The 19587-nt window shown below is 45.6% G+C and overlaps 4 protein-coding genes across 4 annotated transcripts; all 4 read left to right on the forward strand.

Annotated features, from left to right (window-relative positions):
- Positions 1-2990: 2990 nt before the first annotated feature.
- Positions 2991-8234, forward strand: TbgDal_VIII8270 (hypothetical protein, conserved; the record flags this gene model as incomplete). The annotated part of the gene is made up of 1 exon (XM_011777857.1): positions 2991-8234. The coding sequence occupies one exon, from the start codon at positions 2991-2993 to the stop codon at positions 8232-8234; it is 5244 nt and encodes a 1747-aa protein (XP_011776159.1).
- Positions 8235-9811: 1577 nt separating this feature from the next.
- On the forward strand, positions 9812-11152 carry TbgDal_VIII8280 (T. brucei spp.-specific protein; the record flags this gene model as incomplete). Its single annotated transcript, XM_011777858.1, has 1 exon — positions 9812-11152. The coding sequence occupies one exon, from the start codon at positions 9812-9814 to the stop codon at positions 11150-11152; it is 1341 nt and encodes a 446-aa protein (XP_011776160.1).
- Positions 11153-12827: 1675 nt separating this feature from the next.
- On the forward strand, positions 12828-14312 carry TbgDal_VIII8290 (T. brucei spp.-specific protein; the record flags this gene model as incomplete). Its single annotated transcript, XM_011777859.1, has 1 exon — positions 12828-14312. One exon carries the CDS (start codon positions 12828-12830, stop codon positions 14310-14312), a length of 1485 nt encoding a protein of 494 aa, XP_011776161.1.
- A 2271-nt stretch (positions 14313-16583) lies between these two features.
- TbgDal_VIII8300 (vacuolar-type proton translocating pyrophosphatase 1) lies at positions 16584-19064 on the forward strand (the record flags this gene model as incomplete). The annotated part of the gene is made up of 1 exon (XM_011777860.1): positions 16584-19064. One exon carries the CDS (start codon positions 16584-16586, stop codon positions 19062-19064), a length of 2481 nt encoding a protein of 826 aa, XP_011776162.1.
- Between the last annotated feature and the right edge of the window lie 523 nt (positions 19065-19587).

Here is a 19587-nt window from a genome sequence, read left to right on the forward strand (position 1 = left end):
CTAACTGAAGCTGATATTACTGCAATTGCTGAGCATCTGACAAATCACAGGAAAGTGCGTGTATTGTCTCGTTCTTCGATGTGGCACTGCTGTACAGTGAGTTGTGAAGGTATTCAAAAAGCATCCGCAAGCTGCCGAGCGGTTACTATTCGCAACAAGCCTACCACACTGGGCAGACAACAATACGACATCCGAGACGGTTAAAAGATTTCACGACGAGATGAAGGACAATATGAGTAAATGGACTCCACTGGCGCTGCTTGGGTATGTGACTGCACGTGCAATGGAAAGTGTTGTGTCGCGAATGGGGCGTGTGAACTCAGAAGAGCTTATCAACGGTATATTCAGTCAGTCTGTAATTGTAGCGGATGACATGTGGTATGGACCCTTTGAGGACAGTTGCGCTAGCGGGTCCTCAATGAAGGACTGCGCTGTGAATTACGGTGCGACACATATTTCCGTGTGGTCCATGGCTCGTGTGTTGAATCCTTCCGTGCCACCTGTTAGCCAACCCGAAAGTCCATCGATACATTATTATAGTAATGGATTGAATATGACTGAGGAAGAATTTATTGGCACAATTGTGGGTACCATTTTGTGTTTGATAGCACTTGTGCTGATAGTAACAGTTATACGGAGGTTAATGCGTCTTAACGCGCGGGATAACGAGAACGCACCAAAAGAATTGACAGACCCCGTAACGCTAATATTCACTGACATCGAGAGCAGCACTGCGCAGTGGGCAGCACACCCTGAGCTTATGCCTGATGCCGTTGCAACACATCACCGCCTAATTCGCACATTGATTTCCAAGTATGGATGCTATGAAGTGAAGACTGTTGGAGATTCTTTTATGATTGCATGCAAGAGCCCTTTCGCTGCTGCGCAATTAGCGTGTGACCTGCAACGATGCTTTTTAGAACATGATTGGAAGACTGATGTGTTTGATACGTCTTATCGTGAGTTTGAGCGGCAGCGTGCGGAAGATGATGGGGATTATGTTCCACCCACTGGCCATCTTGACCCTGATGTTTACAGTCGGTTGTGGAATGGACTGCGAGTGCGTGCTGGAATCCACACCGGGTTGTGTGATATTCGGCATGATGAAGTGACGAAAGGATATGACTACTACGGTCGTACATCGAATATGGCAGCACGGACTGAGAGCATTGCTAATGGCGGGCAGGTGCTGTTGACACGTTCGACATACCTTTCATTGAGTGCTTCGGAGCGTGAGCAATTAAATGTGACTGCATTGGGTGATGTGCCATTGCGTGGTGTGCCGGAACCTGTGGAGATGTACCAACTGAATGCGGTACCCGGAAGGACATTCGCGGCACTGCGACTTGACTGTCAAATTATTGATGAAGATGATACGAGTGGTGCTTGCAGTGAAGCAAGTTCTGTTGTGGTTGGTCTTGGTGATGCCGCTCAACAGGTTGTTGCTTGCGTTGAAGCACTACTTGGTGCATTCCCCACTGCGCAGCGTAAGAAATTACTTATGCCATTTTGTAACCGATGGGGAGTTTCGGCGCCTCGTAATGTTTCTGATACGTGGGATGATACCACGTGCCATGCTGTTACTCGCCTGCTTGCCGCGAAGGTTGGTCGTGTTGTGGATTTTGGGACGCGGACTGGTATTGGTAGTTTAGGCGCTAGCATAAGACGTGGTTCCTTTATATCACCAATGGCGTCTCGTATTGATATTCGTGGTAGTTCTTTTGCTCTTAGTGATATTGATGTAGGTGTGAGAACGGTTCATTTTATTGGTCTACCAGATGATGATACTGGAAGGTGTTCTCATTAGCATTGAAATATGTGTCCATTATTGCCAGAATAATTGGATAAGGTTCAATACATGATCTGTGCATGTTTCTTTTTAGATTTATTGTTTTCGATAATATTCTTTTTAGGTTGTCTTTACTACTTCTATGTATACACAGCGTCCTTCTCACATGTTGGGTGCTCCATATATCTTTGGGTTGGAATAAAGTTGCCTTGAGGGCCGTTTGGTGTTTGACGTATGTGGTTGTGTGTTGTCTTATTGTTGTTTCGTTTTTTGCGTTATTTGAGCTTTTTGAATACGTCTTGTGCTCTTTTGTTTTCCCTCTTTTTTTGTGTTATATTTTTCTTTATGTTCCTTTTTCATGATATAGGCGATGTACCCAATATTTTAACTTGTTGTTTAATGCTTTACTGAAGACATGTAGTGCAGGTTTCTTACCGTTTGCTGCGGGTTTCCGTCACTGCAGGGTGGAGGTGTTTGCCTTGTTTAATGTGTTTATTTTTAATTAACTTTCTCCTTAAATTCGGTATTTTTAAAAACCTATGTATGAGTTGCCCTGCTACTGATAAATTCTTTTCGCGTTGTACTTTCTTTTGTGATTAACGGTTTTTATTATTGTTTTCTGTGACATCTTGCCTGTTCTCTTTCTCTTTTATTTTACCGTTAGGTTCCTTAAGGCATATGATGGAGAGAGTTGTACGCTGTGCTCTTTCGGTTGGAACTGGTTGATTGAATGTTGATCGTATTTTTTTGAGTGGGCTTCGTTTTGCCACTGGAATGCGAACGATAACCTTTTGGGTTTGTTACACCGGCTTCCTCGTATGCGTGCTGATGTCTAATTGTTTTTTTTTAAATTTTTTCTTACAAGTAGATGAGGTTGGTTCGTGTGGCTATTAATGATGGAATGTGTGTGTGTGTTACGGCGATTTGTCGTAATTGTGGTCGGTGGCGTATATGAACCTGTGGGGTTGCGTCAGCGGTTCGTCTGCCTCAGCGCGTGGCCCCATTGTGGCAGCAACAGCAAAAATTAATATAGTCACTGTTGTTACATCCATATATGTATTTATGTATTGTGCTGTTGTAAGTGTGGAGACTAGCCATTTTTTTGGTTGATGTACCTTCTGGAGTAGTTGTTTAACCTATTTTTTAATTCTCATTTATTGTCTAGTTCTTGTTTTGTTTTGTTGCGTCATTAGAGTTTCCGATGAACCCAATATATACGCTGGTCGAATTGAGGGGTTGGAGTGATATACACGAAGTGAGACAACGATGCTCGAGACGCGATGTTGCGCAGCCACTTCTGGGGTTGCAGCTCTCGGATGCTGAGATGCTAAAATGGGTTGAGAGTAAAGAGCGCCAAATCTACTCGGCACTCGCACGGCGTTTTCTCCACCTAATTCGTGAAAATCCTTCGAGCACTGAGCTTGTGGAGATCTCAGGTGAGTTTACTCAAGTGGTGATGGACTCGGTTATTGACCCGTTGGCGAAGATTTGTAAACTACTGCCCGCTCGTGGTGAACCATTGCAAGGGAACGACAGCAAGTTTTGCGTGAGTAGCATGAATAAGATGTCTTCACCATCACTATCGGAAGGGGGCAGTCCGCTCGTTGTGAAGCGTGTAGGAATAAAAGGGGGGATAAAGTTTTATAGTGGTGTTACACGGTGGGAATGGATGGATCTCTTTTCTAACAAGGAGTCTGCTGTGGGGAAAGGGTGTGTATTGAAAACATTGCTGGGGGAGACGCCATCATTTGAACAATGGAATGCCTCCACGCTTGCGGCGCTGCGGCGTGTTGGTGACGTTGTGAGTGAGGTGCAAAAGGATTTGATGTCGGCACTAAATCGTCTTGCTGCTGGACGCTTTGGACGTGTGATCGATGAAGTTAGCGGTAAAGGGTGCAATTCGCTGTGGACAGAATTAGTTTTCATGGTAGAGGATGCCTTCGATGATGTTGTGACGGATGCTGTAGAGCTCATTTTGTGGAGTATACATCAGTGTTTCTTAGAAGGTGGTGTGTTTGCAGGTCATCCGATGTTTTCACTCAAGGCGTTCTGGCAGTATAGTAGCTGTAGCGCTGCACTGAGCCCAGCGCCCTCCGAGGTTCACGAACGCCTAATGAACCGTGTGAAGAAGGAGCTCATTTGGAATATTGTGCCGGAGTTTGACCTCAACCAAATGATCAAGCGCCAGGTGTCAGGTGGTCCGCGACTGCGAAGGGCTGCGCTGCGCAACAGGCTGTTGGAAGAAGGGAAAATGAAGCGAAGGTGGGATGCGATTCACTTCGCGGCAAGCCAGAGGTGCGACGAGCTTCAGGAGTCGCTGCAGGCTTTAACTGAATCGTATAGCTTTTACTTTTCCAGTGAGAACGAGTTCCCTCAGATGAACTACCAGCGGCTGTGGGAGGTGCGCGAAGGATTGCGAAGTTCTTTAACACACCCCCTGTTGCCTGTTGGCTCAGGTGTATTTGTGGTACACAGGGATTCTCTCCACCAGGTAGCCGCGGACAAATTGGAGGTCGCCTTCAAGAAGGTTGTAGATGAGAGTAAGTGTGCTGATGCACTTAGTCGGGAAACGATAACTGCAGCCCGTATGAAGGCGCTAGCAGCGGAATCCGATTTGGAGTTCTATTCAAACTCCTTGCGTGCGCGGATGGATGCGTTCAGCCGACGGCGGAAGGTTCAAGGAAAGTATGATAGGGGGCTAGATCCGTTTGCACACGTCACACGATTAATCAACGAGCAGAGAAATGACGAGGATCGTCTACGTGGCCAGTTTACAATACTGGTAAAGAAGAACCCCATACAGGTTGACTCGGCTGTGGCTGCCCCCACCGATACCGCTACTGATAATGGCTTAGCTTCTTTTTCAGTGACTGATGCAGCGTCTACGGCATCTTCTGCCAACACTGAGAGGAAGCGATCCTTACCCAAACATGTATCTTATAGGGATGCGCGTACTTTGAAACCTCCTGTTTCCTTAAACGACGCCAATAATGTAGATTCTGGGGGAAGTGGGGCACTGCCACCTGCGAAACCCTCAGCAGTTTACGCAGCCGGTATACAGCGACCGCAATCCAACGAACACGTGGCGAAAGTAGGTGGTAAGAACTGCAGATTCAAACCGGGGCAGGGAATCTTGGAATCGTCCAAGGAGAGCGCGAGTTTTCAGCGGGCTGACCAACGCACAGTGAAAGCGCCTAATGCAAATGACACTATCGTTACCCCATTGGAGTTGATCAAAGAAGAGCATCACACGGCTATAGGGGACGCCGGGCATGACGTAGAATTGCTGGAGCCAACAGACTCTGCAGCTGCTCCCGTGTGCCCATTTCCGTCGCATGAAGAGAAGGAGGCACCACGTCCCATATCAGAGTTTTTTCCCCTTTTCCCCAAGCAGTGCCCTCCAGTTTCCCAACAAGATGCCGATGTTGATGCTGCTGAAGCACCACTGCAGTCGCAGCGGAGGGAGGACCACGTGATATCCTCTCCGGAAGTTGCACAACCGATCATTCAGCACACGTGCCCGGATGGCGCCGAAGAATGTTCTGCTGCGTCTGAGAAATCACCATTAGCTGTGAAGGGGGCCGTAGCTTCCGCACCACAGGAGGGGTGTGATGCACCGGAGGTTGCAGCTTCTGCCTTAAAGGACGAGGAGCGCAAAGAATACCTTCGAAAGCTGGAGCTGCTTCACTTCAACGTGGGTGCCGTTGAGGCATCAGAAGGTCGCGTTCGCGCCATCAAGAAGTTGTTACCGTTTTTGCCTGACATGCCTTGTGAGGGCGTTTTCATTGAGGACATAAACTTATCGGACTCCCGAATAGAAACGTCGATGAACCGCTTGCGAGCAGTGCGGGGAAGTGCAACAGTGCTGCGCAACTACAGGGACATCGCACTTGTTGAGGACTCAGTCAGCGCGATCATAGAGTCGGTTGCTGAAGAGTTGGCTACATTGACCCTTCGCATGCTTTTGCGCTTTCCCTTTCTAGAGGGTCGCATTTGTGGCGTGCTCCTGGGGAATCTTCAGGTTTTGGAGGTGGATGACGAGTTCCAGTCGCTCATAACTCTTTATCGCTCCTCCCAGAAGGGGCAGGGCCCCACTGAAAGTATTGAGCACTGCCTGCGCGTTCGTGCCCGCGCGCTGGCTAATGAGTGTCCATACGTTGTCACCCCCGACCGTTACGAGGGTCACATGATTACACTACAGAAAGATGCTGCTGATGCTGTGACAGGTGAAAGGCCACACAATGATAGCCTTCAGGAGACGACGCGACAAGGGTCCGCCGAAGGGGCACTTAAACGGCAGCAGGGAAGCAGGGCGTCAGTTTCCACTGCGGAAGTGCCAAAGCTCACGCAGCGAACGATATCACCAAAGGTTCCTGTACCGTCACCACCTTCTTTACCAGTTGAGAAAACTGCTGAGACTGCGCCGTCGGTTCGATTTGTTCGTAATATTCATGTGCACGAACAGCCCCCACTGAGGTGCGAGGATGAGGTTCCCCTGGCTACCAATAGTAACTCCAGGAGCCACAAGGCAGTTCCCAGCGTTACTTCCGTTGTCCAAACGAGAAGAGTGCTTTCCCCTGGCAATCCACAATCTTCCGTTGGAGAACAAAGTTGCAAAACTGATCAATCAGTTATGAAATCCAATGTTTCAGTGGAGGGGGATGCCAACACTCGAAAGAACTCCGCGCAGACCCGCGCTGCTGTGCCTTCAACGAGTAGTATGCGGGAAAATAGGGTGCTAACAAATGCGCAGTCACATGGGTGGTCCGTGCATTCGATGGGCTCGGCGAAGAGCGATAATCTGAATTCAACTGCGCTCAGCAAAGAAAGGCATACTCCGGATGCACAGTTGTTGGCAGTAAGGAAGGAGTGTACCGTTCCTACTCGCGACTCGCGTGGCAGTGGACCACCACGTGAGAAAGGAGAGTGTAAAGATAGCGGTGAGTCTGAATCCACAAAAACGAGCTTTTTTGACACGATTGAGAAGGGTCTGATGGATGAGCGAATGCATTTGCAGGAGTTGGAGACCATTCTTCGACAAGTTGTTAAGGGCTGTGAAGCCGTGCCGAACATCGCTAAACCAAAATCTCCAGGGCTTAGAGCAGCGAAGTCTACGAGCGTACTGCCGTGTGTGTCAGCTGCGCCGGGCGTGGTGGAATGTGGCCCTGAGTCTTCGAATACATCACCCTTAACAGAGAAGACTTCAGCATCATCACAGTCAAAATGGGCGTCACCGTCACCGGCACTACTTGGAAAGGTAAAAACGGTGCCAAGACCGCCGTCGACGGGCCGCTTCGTTAGTAGGGCCCCCGTGTCATCCCCTCGCCCAGGTTTAGAGCCTGATGGAAGCATGACGTCGAACCCACCACAGGGAACTACGGCTACACGAGGGGAAAGAGAACAAGATGCACGCATGACGGGACGGCGGGCTGGCAGTGATCCCACGTGGTGCAATGTAAGGGATACAAGCAACGCATGTGGGGATGAGTTTGAAAAGCACAAGCAGCGAGGTGATGCCTTTGAGGCTGCGGGTGACACCAACCATACGCTCTCTGGTGATTCCAATCAAACTCAACCGTGGCCTAGGAGGAGGCCGGTACCTGATAGCAATGGGTCATGCTTCAAGAGTATCACTGATGCCGTTGTGAAGTCTTCATGGGGAACGCTGGGCAGCGAGATGGAACCGGAGAGTGACAAGGCAAAACTTCCTTCTGTTTCAAACACTGCGCAGCGCGGAAAGCTGAACGGGCTCTTCCACAAATCGCAAACTTCGCAGATCAACAAAATGCCATGGGGACGCTTCACCATCTCGCATAATCCCCCGTCAAACGTTTCGCTCCCCAATGCATTTTCTTCCTCCTACTCAGCCGATTCATCCCGTATGGATCACGGCAACTCTCCTCCCTTCCCGCAGCTCAGTCCAACGGCCAAATCCGATTCCCCGCCGTGCCGCACGCATGAAAACGAGGTGGATGGCCAACTAATGAACTCTGTGGGTCTTCGGCAGCAGTACGTTATCTTCTGCCGCCGAGCGTGTGTGAAACCTAACAGCATGTTGATGCGCTTATTTCCTGATAAACCCGGTGCCTTCGTTAGTCGCATTGACACCTCTGTGAATTATGTTGGTCCCAAAGGTTTCCTTCCCATCATGCAGGTGCTGCGACTCAATGGTGGATTGGAGTATCTCAACTTAAGTCACAACAATTTGGAGAATGATGAAGTGGTGGAGCTTGTTCAGGTGTTGCTGACGGAGTGCGGGGCCTCCTTATGTTTCTTGGATTTGTCAAACAATCCCATTTCTCTCGTGGGCGGTGCGGCACTGCTGCGGCTCACTCAAATGAGGCCTCTGTTACTAACTGTACATGTGAAGGGCACTTTGATTCCTCAACAGCTGTGTCGTAGCATTCAAGAGGCATGTGAGGCTAATGCGGCGGCTGGAGCGTAATTGAGCGATGATGATATGAAAGAGACAACGCAGATGAAGTGGAATACCGAAAGAAAAGGAATGGGGCAGCAAAAAAGAAAAAGAAAGAATGGAAGAACGCCAGCGACAACCCATATCAACAACGACAACTAGCGAATGAATGATTTGAAGGAGAAAAAAAAATCACTTCCCCCCCTTAGACTTTGTATATGATGTCACGAAGATGTAGAGGGAACGAATATTATACCGTAACCTACGTGTCAACATACCGACTTACGTTTTGCGGAACTTTATGTTACATTGTGACGTGTCACATATGTTGGTAGAGTTGTGGACATGATTAGCATTGGCGGTAGAGACAATTATATATTTGTGTGAACACTATGCTGTTTTGCGCTTTCTTTCCCCTTTTTGGGTTCGGTTATAAATAAATAAACGTGTTTTCGTATGAGTGAGCGAAAAAGTACGTATTCTTTCCCGCCTTAGAGGACCCGTCTTGGTGGTATAGTTTTTATCAGTTGCGGACAGGGAAACAGTTATGCTGGGCGTGCTTTGCTGTTGTTATTGCTGCTGAAATTAAAAAAAAAAAGGCAATGGTCATAGCGGAAAAAAAAAGATAATACTATTATTATTATTATTACCATTGCTAAAAGAAGTGAGAACTCTCTTTTTTAAATTCCCTTTACCCTTTCCCTCTTCTCTTTGTATAGCGACCGTCGGATACACACATTCGATCACTCACTTACCAGCAAGCAAACAAAGATACGTTTGTGCCTTTCATATGTTCTATGCAGCAACACATTACGGCCGTTGCAGAAAACAACAACAACAACAGCATCAGTGACAACTGCATGATTCCCATGTGATGTTGCATGTTGTTACACTTCCTTCACGGTTTGCGTTCTTGTACGTATGATCATCACAAAAGACCTCACTGTCCTGTTTAAATTTGCTGCAGTATTAACTTTTCTATCTTCTCTTCTCTTCTCATCTTTATATATATATATATATATTCATTTGTAGGCTCCTCTTTTAAAAGTATCGCTTTATTATAAATGCAGCGGAGGAGACGTCACAGAAGGTATCACCGAATAGTTATTGATGAAGTTGCCGGGGGCTCACGGGTTAGACAATCATTTGCACCACATTATATAAACACGGAACGTAAATATATATATATATGAGACAGATAAATGGATGAGTATGGAAACTATGTTTTGTTGCTTCTCCTCGATTTACGAGTCGCAGAGGATTTTAAAATTTGTGACTACATTTGTTTCCTTTAAAACTGTTGCTGAGGACGAGGATGGAAGCTAAACATGTACTTGTGGAGGTTGTTTTCCATTTGTTTGTATCGTCGAACACTTTACTACCTTGCTCGTTGCCATTTATTAATTTTTCTTGTGTTCTGTGCTTACTAAACTGTTACTTTATCTTCCTCTTCCTCTTTTACTTTATTTTTTCTGTTCTCAATAAATAAATAAATAAATTGACTCGTAGATTAGGCACGGCTTCGGAAGTGGTATAAGTCGTTTCTTTCTTTCTTTTTTTTTTCTGTTGTTTTCATCAACTGGACTGAAAGTGGTGGCGCATTCGTGATGACAAATGAACCATCTGAAGCAGCGACAGCGCCGACACCGGCAGATTTGAGGCACATTTCGCCATCACCCCCGCGCGTTAGGCCTCAATCATCTGCTGACATGACATCTCAACTTTCTTTTCCTTGCGCCTACGCTGCGCGTGTTTATCATGTTTGCACAGAAAATTCCTTTTGCCATCCCCAACCGCCTGATGATGTAAAACTTCCCATGAGGCCCCACAGCAGTGGCGCTACGTATCTTGGATGGATACGTAACTCTTTATCTGGTCGCTTAACAGCAAATTGTTACGGTCAAACAAATATCTGCTCATCGAAAGGGTGCGGGATAAATTGTGGGAATCAAACCATTCAGAGGAGTAGCTCGTCCCTTCCGTGCACAACCGCTACACATCCTGCGAACTCACCAGCTGCATTTGAAGAAGGGAATGGGGACGATGTGAGGGATGCGTCAGCGCCGGTCCGGCGTACAAATTTCTCGTTGGCGCGGAGGTTGCGGTTACGAGGGCCATTGCACTACCAACGTGTCGTTGATGTGGTCCGTCGACTGAGAGTGGAAGGCCATTTATCCAATAAGGAATGTGACGAGTCTTTCAATCGGTTACAACACAACGGGACTAATCCTTGTGCTGTTACCAACGGTATTCAAGACGGCAGGGGAGTGCATCACAACATACTCAACTGCAGTGAGGCCGGAACTTCCACGATGTTTTCTCCGGGTCAAACTCAAAGGGAATCAAACTCACTTAACCATGCAAGGAATTCGAATTCTGAACCCACTGGTGGAGAAAATACGGGGAATAATCAGAAAACCGAATGTACATATAATTTGCCCAACTGTGTGACCGGTGTAATTGATGGAGACGCCGAAGTTTTGGATGCAACGGCTGATTCCAGTGTTACATCGGGCGCATCTGTTGTTGATATTGTGGTTTTGTCGAATGCAGATGGTGGTGATACCGCGGTAATGAAAATGACGAGGGATGTTGTTGTTGTTGCCACTGATGTCGGTGTCGGTGTTGGTGCCGGGCTCAGTAATGATGTGACAACGGCTAATGTTGAAGTGCGCCGTCGCATTTCTCCTTCAACCGCTTCTCTTGAAAAGGAGAGACGCGGTGGTGATGATGTTGTGGATGCTGTTGGCACTGCTGTGGACCGTTCGGCGGGTTCCGTAAAGGGTCACAACTTTAATTGCACCGAGTTTCTTCCCTTTAATGTAGTAGAGGGTGAACTTTTAAGAAACCGACGTGCATTGGAGCAATTGGTGACAATTTTTGAAGGGACGCTTCATGAGATTCGCAGCGCGTGTGTGGCTGAGGATGATGGCGATGATGTTGGGTAAAGTCTGCCGGTGGTATTTTCTCTGGCTTGTGTGGAGAGGCAAGTGGCTTTTGTTACGTGTTGCTGTTTTCTGGTGTTTTAAATATTGCGTGTGAAGGCCTCATGGTTTTCTAAAGGCAGTATGTTTGTTTGTCTCTTCTGGATTGTTGTTATCCGTTGACAGACATCTTTTGGGGGTTTCGTATCGTTGTGTTTGTTAGCTTCATTTGTGTTGATTCTTTTTTGATTCCTTTTCAGAATAGCTGGAGTTTTGCAGTGATTTCATTGTTTTATTTGTGCGCCCCGTTTCCGTTTTATTTTTGTTTAATATGATTTAGTTCGGGGTTACACGATATTGAGCTGAATTTTTATGTTGAGTTAGTCTTTGATTATGCCGTTGCTGGAACATCTTTCGTTGTGGCTTGTGTCCTGACCGCCTTTTCTTTACTTTCCCCCTTTCTTTGCCTCTTTTTTTTTTAAAAAAAGAAAATTAAAGCGAGTTACTCGTCTCTACCCTTCTTAAATTGTTTTGTTTTTTCTTCTTCGCTCTTTTTCTCCCCTTTGCCTTACATTCTTGTATACATGTATATCTCTACATATTTATGCATTTTTATCTATATTTTATGTTTCAGGAGATGTATCTGAACATATTTCTGCTATATGTCATTTGGTGTAAACACAACGAGATGAGAAAAATCAAAAAGTAAGAAAAGGAGACAAGCGGACAGACATATAAATAAATAAGCAAACAAACTGTTCCTGCATGTAAGGCAATAATATTTGACACCAAATAACAATAATAATTTTAACATGAATAAATGCAGCCATATTGGGCGACAGGCACGGGCACATCACATGTTATACATCCATTTGAATTTATACAAAGCTGGTGGCGGTTGCTATTTTCCAAATTGTCGAAACCTTCATGAAGATCGGTTGCTCTGCTTGGAGGGGACTTGCGGAGTGCTTTTTTTTTGTTTTATTTCAAAAAAAAATTTTTAATGTCATTTTAGGTATCGAACTTCACGCTCATATACAAGGAAATAAAATCAATTAAAAAGTTTCTTCATTCTTCCGCACCACACAAACGATGGAGGTGCGTCTTTTTTTTTTTTTCAAAATTATTATTATTATTAAGTAAATGCGTGTACACAGATGTATATTTATTTATTGGTATGCACACTTCTTGTATGTTTTCTCCCCCTTATTTACCGATTTGTTTCTATTTTGGAAGTATTTAACTTAATTTATTTGTATGTGTGTGTTTCTTTTTTTTGAATGTTAGAGCGTGTGTTTTTAATGTTCATTTTTCGATTAATATGTTGTCTTATTTTTACTTTTCTTCTTGGTATTCCTTTTTTTTTTTTTTGCCTGTTGTTATTTCCACTACTGGTGATTGATCATATTGATTTCATCGCCACTTTGGAATATAAAATCGTAATTAGAAAAGGTAAAAGTACGAATTGAAAAAAGACGAAAAAACAACAACAACGAGAGGCAAATATTAAATAGGTGAAGACGAGTTTTTTTTTTTTTAAAATATCCCTTAAAGGCAAATAGCAAAGCAGATATCAAGGCACACACACGCACACACACACCCGCAAAAAAAAAAAAAACGGAACTAAAGAAGAAGGCACAAAAAAGGCTTGCATCAGCTAATTCTTCTTTGGTTTTAAATCTGACGACATTGTGGTAAAATGGAAGACGCAACGAAAGAAACATCGGCTCCTGCAACGCCAGAAACACATGACGCTATGGAAGAACATGTGACTGCGCTTGAGGACACAAATACGCCACAAACGGGATCTTTGGCTAGATTGAAATCTTGCACCCTCGAAACAAACAATCAAACAGTTCCCGCTCCTTTTGAAGCAACATTCAATGATGAACAGCCGCATGGCGCGGCATTGCCGTTGGAAGGCATTCCTGAAGTAAAGGAAGATGTTCAGTGCGGTGCATACGGGGAGGGGGAGAATAATAATAATAATAATAATAATGACTCTGTTGAGCTTCGCGGTGAAGCTGAAAAGGAGGAGGTTGATGTGGGCTGCTCCGAGGAGTGTGAGGAGGAGTTTAGCTCAGGTGGGGATGACGCTTCGGCAGCAGAAGAGGAGGGAGGCGAAACCAAAAGAGCACGCAGGGGGAAGTCGCGCCGGTCGCGCAAATCAGACGGAGGAGATGCGTATAACCCCATCGCTGAGAGTGAATACAAGGCAATCAGTAAAGATGTTATCAACTGTGTGTGGGGTAACACTTTCCTACAAGCGTCAAGTTCCGTGGAGAAGGACTTGCTTCCACCCGAGCTTCTGGAGCCAATGGAGCGCCGGCGCGTGTTTATAACATCGTCGCAGGCCCGTCGCCTAAAGGCACTCCGTGCGGCCCAAATGATTCAAGAGAAAGACGATACACACGTTCAGTTTGAAGCGAATGTTGATCTCCCACAGGTCACATTGCCGATACTGCATAATACTTTACGTGTGGAGGGAGATGGATTTGGGAAGGCAAACAAGTCAGTTGATTCGGCCTCCGACAAAACTGAATACCATGGTTCAAACAGGTGTGATACGGACTCTGATGATGAAGTTGATGGTGCGGGACAACAAGGCGAGAAATCTTCTGAGCAGATCGGACATGCCGTGGGGGAGGCGCAGTTGCCACTAATATCAGGATGTGGTAGTCATCCACAGGTTCCCGGTGCAGATGCCAATGGTGCTCCATCATCCACCCTTCACCCCAAGCCACCATGTTCAAATACATTTCCATGTTCAGTGGCTGAAGACAATGCAGGTGCTGGTGGGAATCCTGTGGATGGTGGGACACGAGTGTTGCCATTCAGTTTCTTCACTATGGTGCCCATCAAGGATAAACAAAGGGACGTCGTGCCGGGCTCTCGAAATTCGGCTAGTTTGAGTAAACCACGACTGTCTACTCAGGCGGGCCGTCGCATGTCTAGACGACTGTCAGAGGTGCCGCCACCGAGTGCGCGGTATCCAACACCACCACGACAAGACGGAGGCGCTCTGCCGCAAAAGTCAGCCACCTCCACCCTTTACGCGTCCGCTGCTGAAAAACTGAGGAGCCAAAATGGAATTTGGGAGGAAATGTATGAAATCATTGAGGAGACGCGTGATTCCGTCTTGTATGCCGAAGCAATGGAGGCATCCGGGGAGATGATTGAATGAAGGAATAAATGAATTGGCAACCACACGTGCGTGTATATGTGTGTGTACGTGTATGTCTGTGCATCTTGTGTCTGTGTTTTCTTTTTTATCCTTTTTTATTTTACACTGATGCAAGCTGTTGAGAGGATATATGTAAAACAACAACAACAACAACAACAACAACAAAAAAGGAAGATAAGGCTAGCAGCAAACGAACAAACAAACAAGACGGAATCTTTCACTTTCCACACTTACCAAAGTCTCCGTGTTTATCTCTATTTTGTGTATGTCTTACGTCCGTATGCCACTTTTCGGATTCTTGTTTTACGCTTCACTCACTCACGTCGCTTGCTTCTTCTTTTTTTTTTCTTCTTTTCCGTTCCTTTCGCTGCTTTCCCGTTTTTGTTTTTAAAAATCTTACTTGTGTTTCTTTTTCCTGACTTTTTCCCGTTTGCAGATTTTGCCGTATTGTTTTTATCCCCCAAGAATGAGGAAAAAAAAAAAATCCTTTCTTTCCGTTCCAATATAAATTTCTCGTTGTGACATTACCGGTCACGCGGGAAACAAAAAAAAAATTGTTAGACCAACGCGTACGCACACGTGCAAAGTCGCTTTCTTTTGCACTTTAGTTTTATTTTTCTTTTCTTTTCTTTTTTATTGTTATGTTTCATTATGTCTCGTGATATTCCTCTCCTCTCCTTTTTGTGCTTGTTTTTTTTTTCCTCTTATTGATCTTTGCACTTCTTACATTGAACTGAGGAGGCAAAAATAATTTTTTTTTGAAAAAAAAAATAGATTTACACTCACCTGTAGTAATATACGTGCAAAAAAGGAAGAAAAAAAAAGGACGGTTTCGGATGCGTCCAAAAGGAAATAGAAGGAGGAGGGGAAGGAAGAATCAACATGAAAGAAAAGGAGGAGAAAAAAAAAAAGAAAGGAAGAGATGAAGTGCAAATAATAAAAGAAGAAACCAGGCAAAACAGTAGAGGGAAAGTAGAGAAAGAGATGAGGTGATGGAAAAGGTGATGATGACGATCAGACGTGCTCTCTTTTTTTTTTTTTCCTCCTTTCTTCTTTGTTTACATATTTTCAGATGTATACGTAATGTGTATATATAAAAATTTATATACGCATAATCATGTGTCATTAAAATAAACCGCGTGTTACCTCTGTATTTATACAACGACAGGCCTAGCCTCTTTTTTTCTTTGCTTTTTTTTTTCCCTCTGTCCTCCTTCCTTCTTTTTTTCTTTTTCTCCCTACTGGGATTAAGAAATCAATCAATCCACATCTCCGCTGAAGCGCAAAGGCATATATATATATATATATATGTTTGTTTATGTACCATAGCTCATTCTTTCCTGTTTTAGTTTCCCTTTCTTTCTTTTTTTGTTTCATTCTTTTTTTTGTTTGCGTTTTGTGTGCGTGTGTAGTCCTGTTTTGCCATAAAACTAATGCTCTGAATTTGTCCCTTCTTAATTTTTTGGGTGACGGAGCTCATGCGAAACTTTTGTGCTTGGGGAAACTTACTTTTGTTTGCCGTATATTTGTATGTAAATGTGCGCAGGTGTACGCATTTGCGATTCATCATTGCACGAACTGTTCTGTATAGCTGACGTTTCTTCTTTTTATCCCCCGCTTCCGCGAAATTTATGATTTTGTTTCTTTTTCTGTTTCTTTGCCTTTTTGTTACTTTTGTATTATTTTCCCCCCTTTTTTTCCAAAAAAAAAAGGTTTTGTCCGATGTAACTAATTTTTGTTCTCGATTATTATTAATTTTATTATTGTCGTCATTGCATTTACGAGTGAAAAGTTCACTTATTTATTTAACTATCACGATTCACACCTCGTGTCATGCGCTCAAATTCCTGCTTTTCCCTATTCTTTTTTTTTTCATTTCATTTCTTCTCTTGTACCCCCAACATAATGATGCTGCTGAAAAGTCTTTGAGCGATTCAGTGCTGCGGTACATATATATATATATATATATATTGGCGAGGTGATTTGTTCCTTTAGTGTTAGCTCATTTATCGACAAGAGGATAAGTAAGAGAAAAAGAAACAGAAAAAAACAGAGGGAATTTTAAGCCACTACTAATCATTTTATTCATTCATTTATTATTCATTTATTATTAATATTTATTATTATTATTATTATTTTGATTTCACACTCAGTCTGGTCAGGCTTTCAGATTATCACGTGGGTGGGCGTAGCGGATCTTAAAGGAAAAGAGAAGGGATTAAGAGGTAATATCAAAGCGACAGAGAAAAGTGAGAAAAGGACGCGTGTGCGATGATTAAAATGTCACCACTGCTTCTAAAAGCAGCCGTAGTGACGGCATGTTTATGCAGTCTTGCCGTCGCTTCAAGAGTTGAAAAACAGACAACACTCAAGCCAATTGAAAATGCCACAATTTACCATCGGGAGCTGGGGGGAAGAGGCAAGGTGGATTCACCGATTGCACCCGGTGACGCGGTATCCATCACAAGCGGTATTAAAGTGATGAGTGTCACGACAGCTACTGCTATCATTTTCTTAGCTAGTGCGTTTGGTTTCAGTTTTGCCATGTACTGGTGGTATGTTGCATCTGACATTAAAATTACCCCTGGCAAGGGTAATATCATGCGTAACGCTCATCTCACTGACGAGGTGATGCGGAACGTCTACGTGATTAGTAAGCGAGTATCTGACGGTGCCAACGCATTTCTTTTTGCAGAGTATCGGTACATGGGCATATTTATGCTTGGGTTCGGTGCTTTGCTCTATTTCCTACTTGGCGTGGCCATGTCCTCACCACAGGGCGAAGGCAAAGACGGCCGGCCTCCGGTGGCCGTGGAGGCCCCGTGGGTGAATGCTGCATTTTCGCTTTACGCATTTGTTATTGGAGCCTTCACGTCTGTGCTCGCCGGTTGGATTGGAATGCGCATTGCGGTGTATACCAACTCCCGCACCGCCGTCATGGCGACTGTAGGAAGCGGTGGGAGCGACGATGACGTGTTGGCAAATGGCAGTCAATCTCGGGGTTACGCTTTGGCGTTCCAAACAGCGTTCCGAGGTGGCATCACAATGGGTTTCGCACTCACATCCATTGGTCTGTTTGCTCTCTTCTGCACGGTGAAACTGATGCAGACGTACTTTGGTGACTCGGCCGAAAGGTTGCCGGAATTGTTCGAGTGTGTCGCTGCTTTTGGATTGGGCGGGTCATCCGTGGCGTGCTTCGGCCGTGTCGGAGGTGGTATTTACACCAAAGCCGCTGATGTTGGTGCCGACCTTGTAGGGAAAGTGGAAAAGAATATTCCCGAGGATGACGCACGTAACCCCGGTGTGATCGCCGACTGCATCGGTGACAACGTTGGTGATATTGCCGGCATGGGTTCTGATCTCTTTGGAAGCTTTGGTGAGGCGACATGCGCGGCGCTGGTTATTGCTGCAAGCTCCGCTGAGCTTAGCGCAGACTTCACCTGCATGATGTACCCGCTTTTGATCACTGCCGGTGGTATCTTCGTTTGTATTGGTACCGCACTTCTTGCGGCAACTAACAGTGGTGTGAAATGGGCTGAGGACATCGAGCCCACACTCAAGCATCAGCTGCTGGTGTCAACCATTGGCGCAACGGTTGTGCTTGTGTTCATAACGGCTTACTCACTTCCAGATGCCTTTACCGTTGGAGCAGTAGAAACTACCAAGTGGAGGGCAATGGTGTGCGTTCTATGCGGTTTGTGGTCTGGTCTTCTTATTGGTTACTCCACTGAGTACTTCACTTCCAACAGCTATCGTCCTGTGCAGGAGATCGCAGAGTCGTGTGAAACGGGTGCCGCTACGAACATCATCTACGGCCTTTCACTCGGTTACATTTCGGTGCTCCCTCCTATTCTGGCTATGGCTTTCACGATTTACCTTTCGCACCACTGTGCGGGTTTGTACGGATATGCGCTTGCTGCGCTGGGCATTTTGTCCACCATGTCTATTGCGCTGACAATTGATGCCTACGGCCCCATTTCTGACAATGCCGGTGGCATTGCTGAAATGGCTCACATGGGACATGAAATCCGTGAGATCACTGACGCGCTTGACGCTGCAGGTAATACCACCGCCGCAATAGGAAAGGGTTTTGCCATTGGTTCCGCTGCTTTTGTGGCGTTGGCTCTGTATGGAGCGTACGTGTCACGTGTTGGCATCTCCACTGTTAATTTGTTGGATGCTCGAGTGATGGCTGGCCTGCTCCTTGGTGCCATGCTTCCTTACTGGTTTTCCGCCCTTACGATGAAGTCAGTGGGTGTAGCAGCGATGGATATGGTGAATGAGATCCGCCGCCAGTTCCAGGATCCAGCCGTGGCTGCTGGAACGAAGGAGCCCGATTATGAGAGTTGCGTGAACATTGCAACGGGTGCGGCACTGCAGCAGATGGTGGCCCCCGCTTGCCTGGTGATGCTCGCTCCAATTGTGACTGGCATTTTGTTTGGCCGTTACACACTTGCAGGGCTGCTTCCTGGTGCACTTGTCTCTGGTGTGCAAGTGGCCATCAGCGCCTCCAACACTGGTGGGGCGTGGGATAACGCAAAGAAATATATTGAGAAGGGTGGCCTACGTGACAAGAGTAAAGGAAAAGGTTCGCCTCAGCACGCGGCTGCGGTGATTGGCGATACGGTTGGAGACCCACTGAAGGACACGTCGGGTCCAGCGCTGAATATTCTTGTGAAGTTAATGGCCATCATTTCAGTAGTGTTCGCCCCGGTTGTGCAGTCCAAGTTGGGAGGGCTTCTGGTGAAGTAAAGCTACTGCTAAGTTTGATGCGACCTTCGCTTCGACGGTTGACGGAGCGATGTGAATAGAGGGGATAAAACAGTTATGTATCGTCGAATAGGAGGGTGTAAAAAAATGAAACAAAGGTTCAGAGAGAAGGTTATCATAACTAGAGCGGCAGAGGAGTGTCCGTGTTGAAGCGAGGCAAGTTTGTTTTTCTTTTTTTTTCTTTTTGACTTCCTGAGTGAAGAACAGTTTTGACCGTTTCGCACTTGTTAGACGGCCACGCCCGTGACAAAACGCTTATCGTAGGGGAAGAAAATAAAATGACAAGACGAAAACGCAGGTAGCAACAAGAGATAGCAAGATGAGATCTGGCAGGAGGGACTTAAAGTTGGAGAGGTGAAAGGGAATAGAAATGAAGGACATATGCAGAGGCAGAGGTGTTTACGGTCACGTGCCGTTAGAGGAATGGGCTGTGTCGACACATATTTTGCTGTGAAATTGCTTTTTGCCATCTTGAATGTTTCTTTTTTTTTTCAATTTCGCACGT

This window comes from Trypanosoma brucei, chromosome 8 (assembly GCF_000210295.1).
Source record: "Trypanosoma brucei gambiense DAL972 chromosome 8, complete sequence".
Taxonomy (NCBI): Eukaryota; Euglenozoa; class Kinetoplastea; order Trypanosomatida; family Trypanosomatidae; genus Trypanosoma; species Trypanosoma brucei.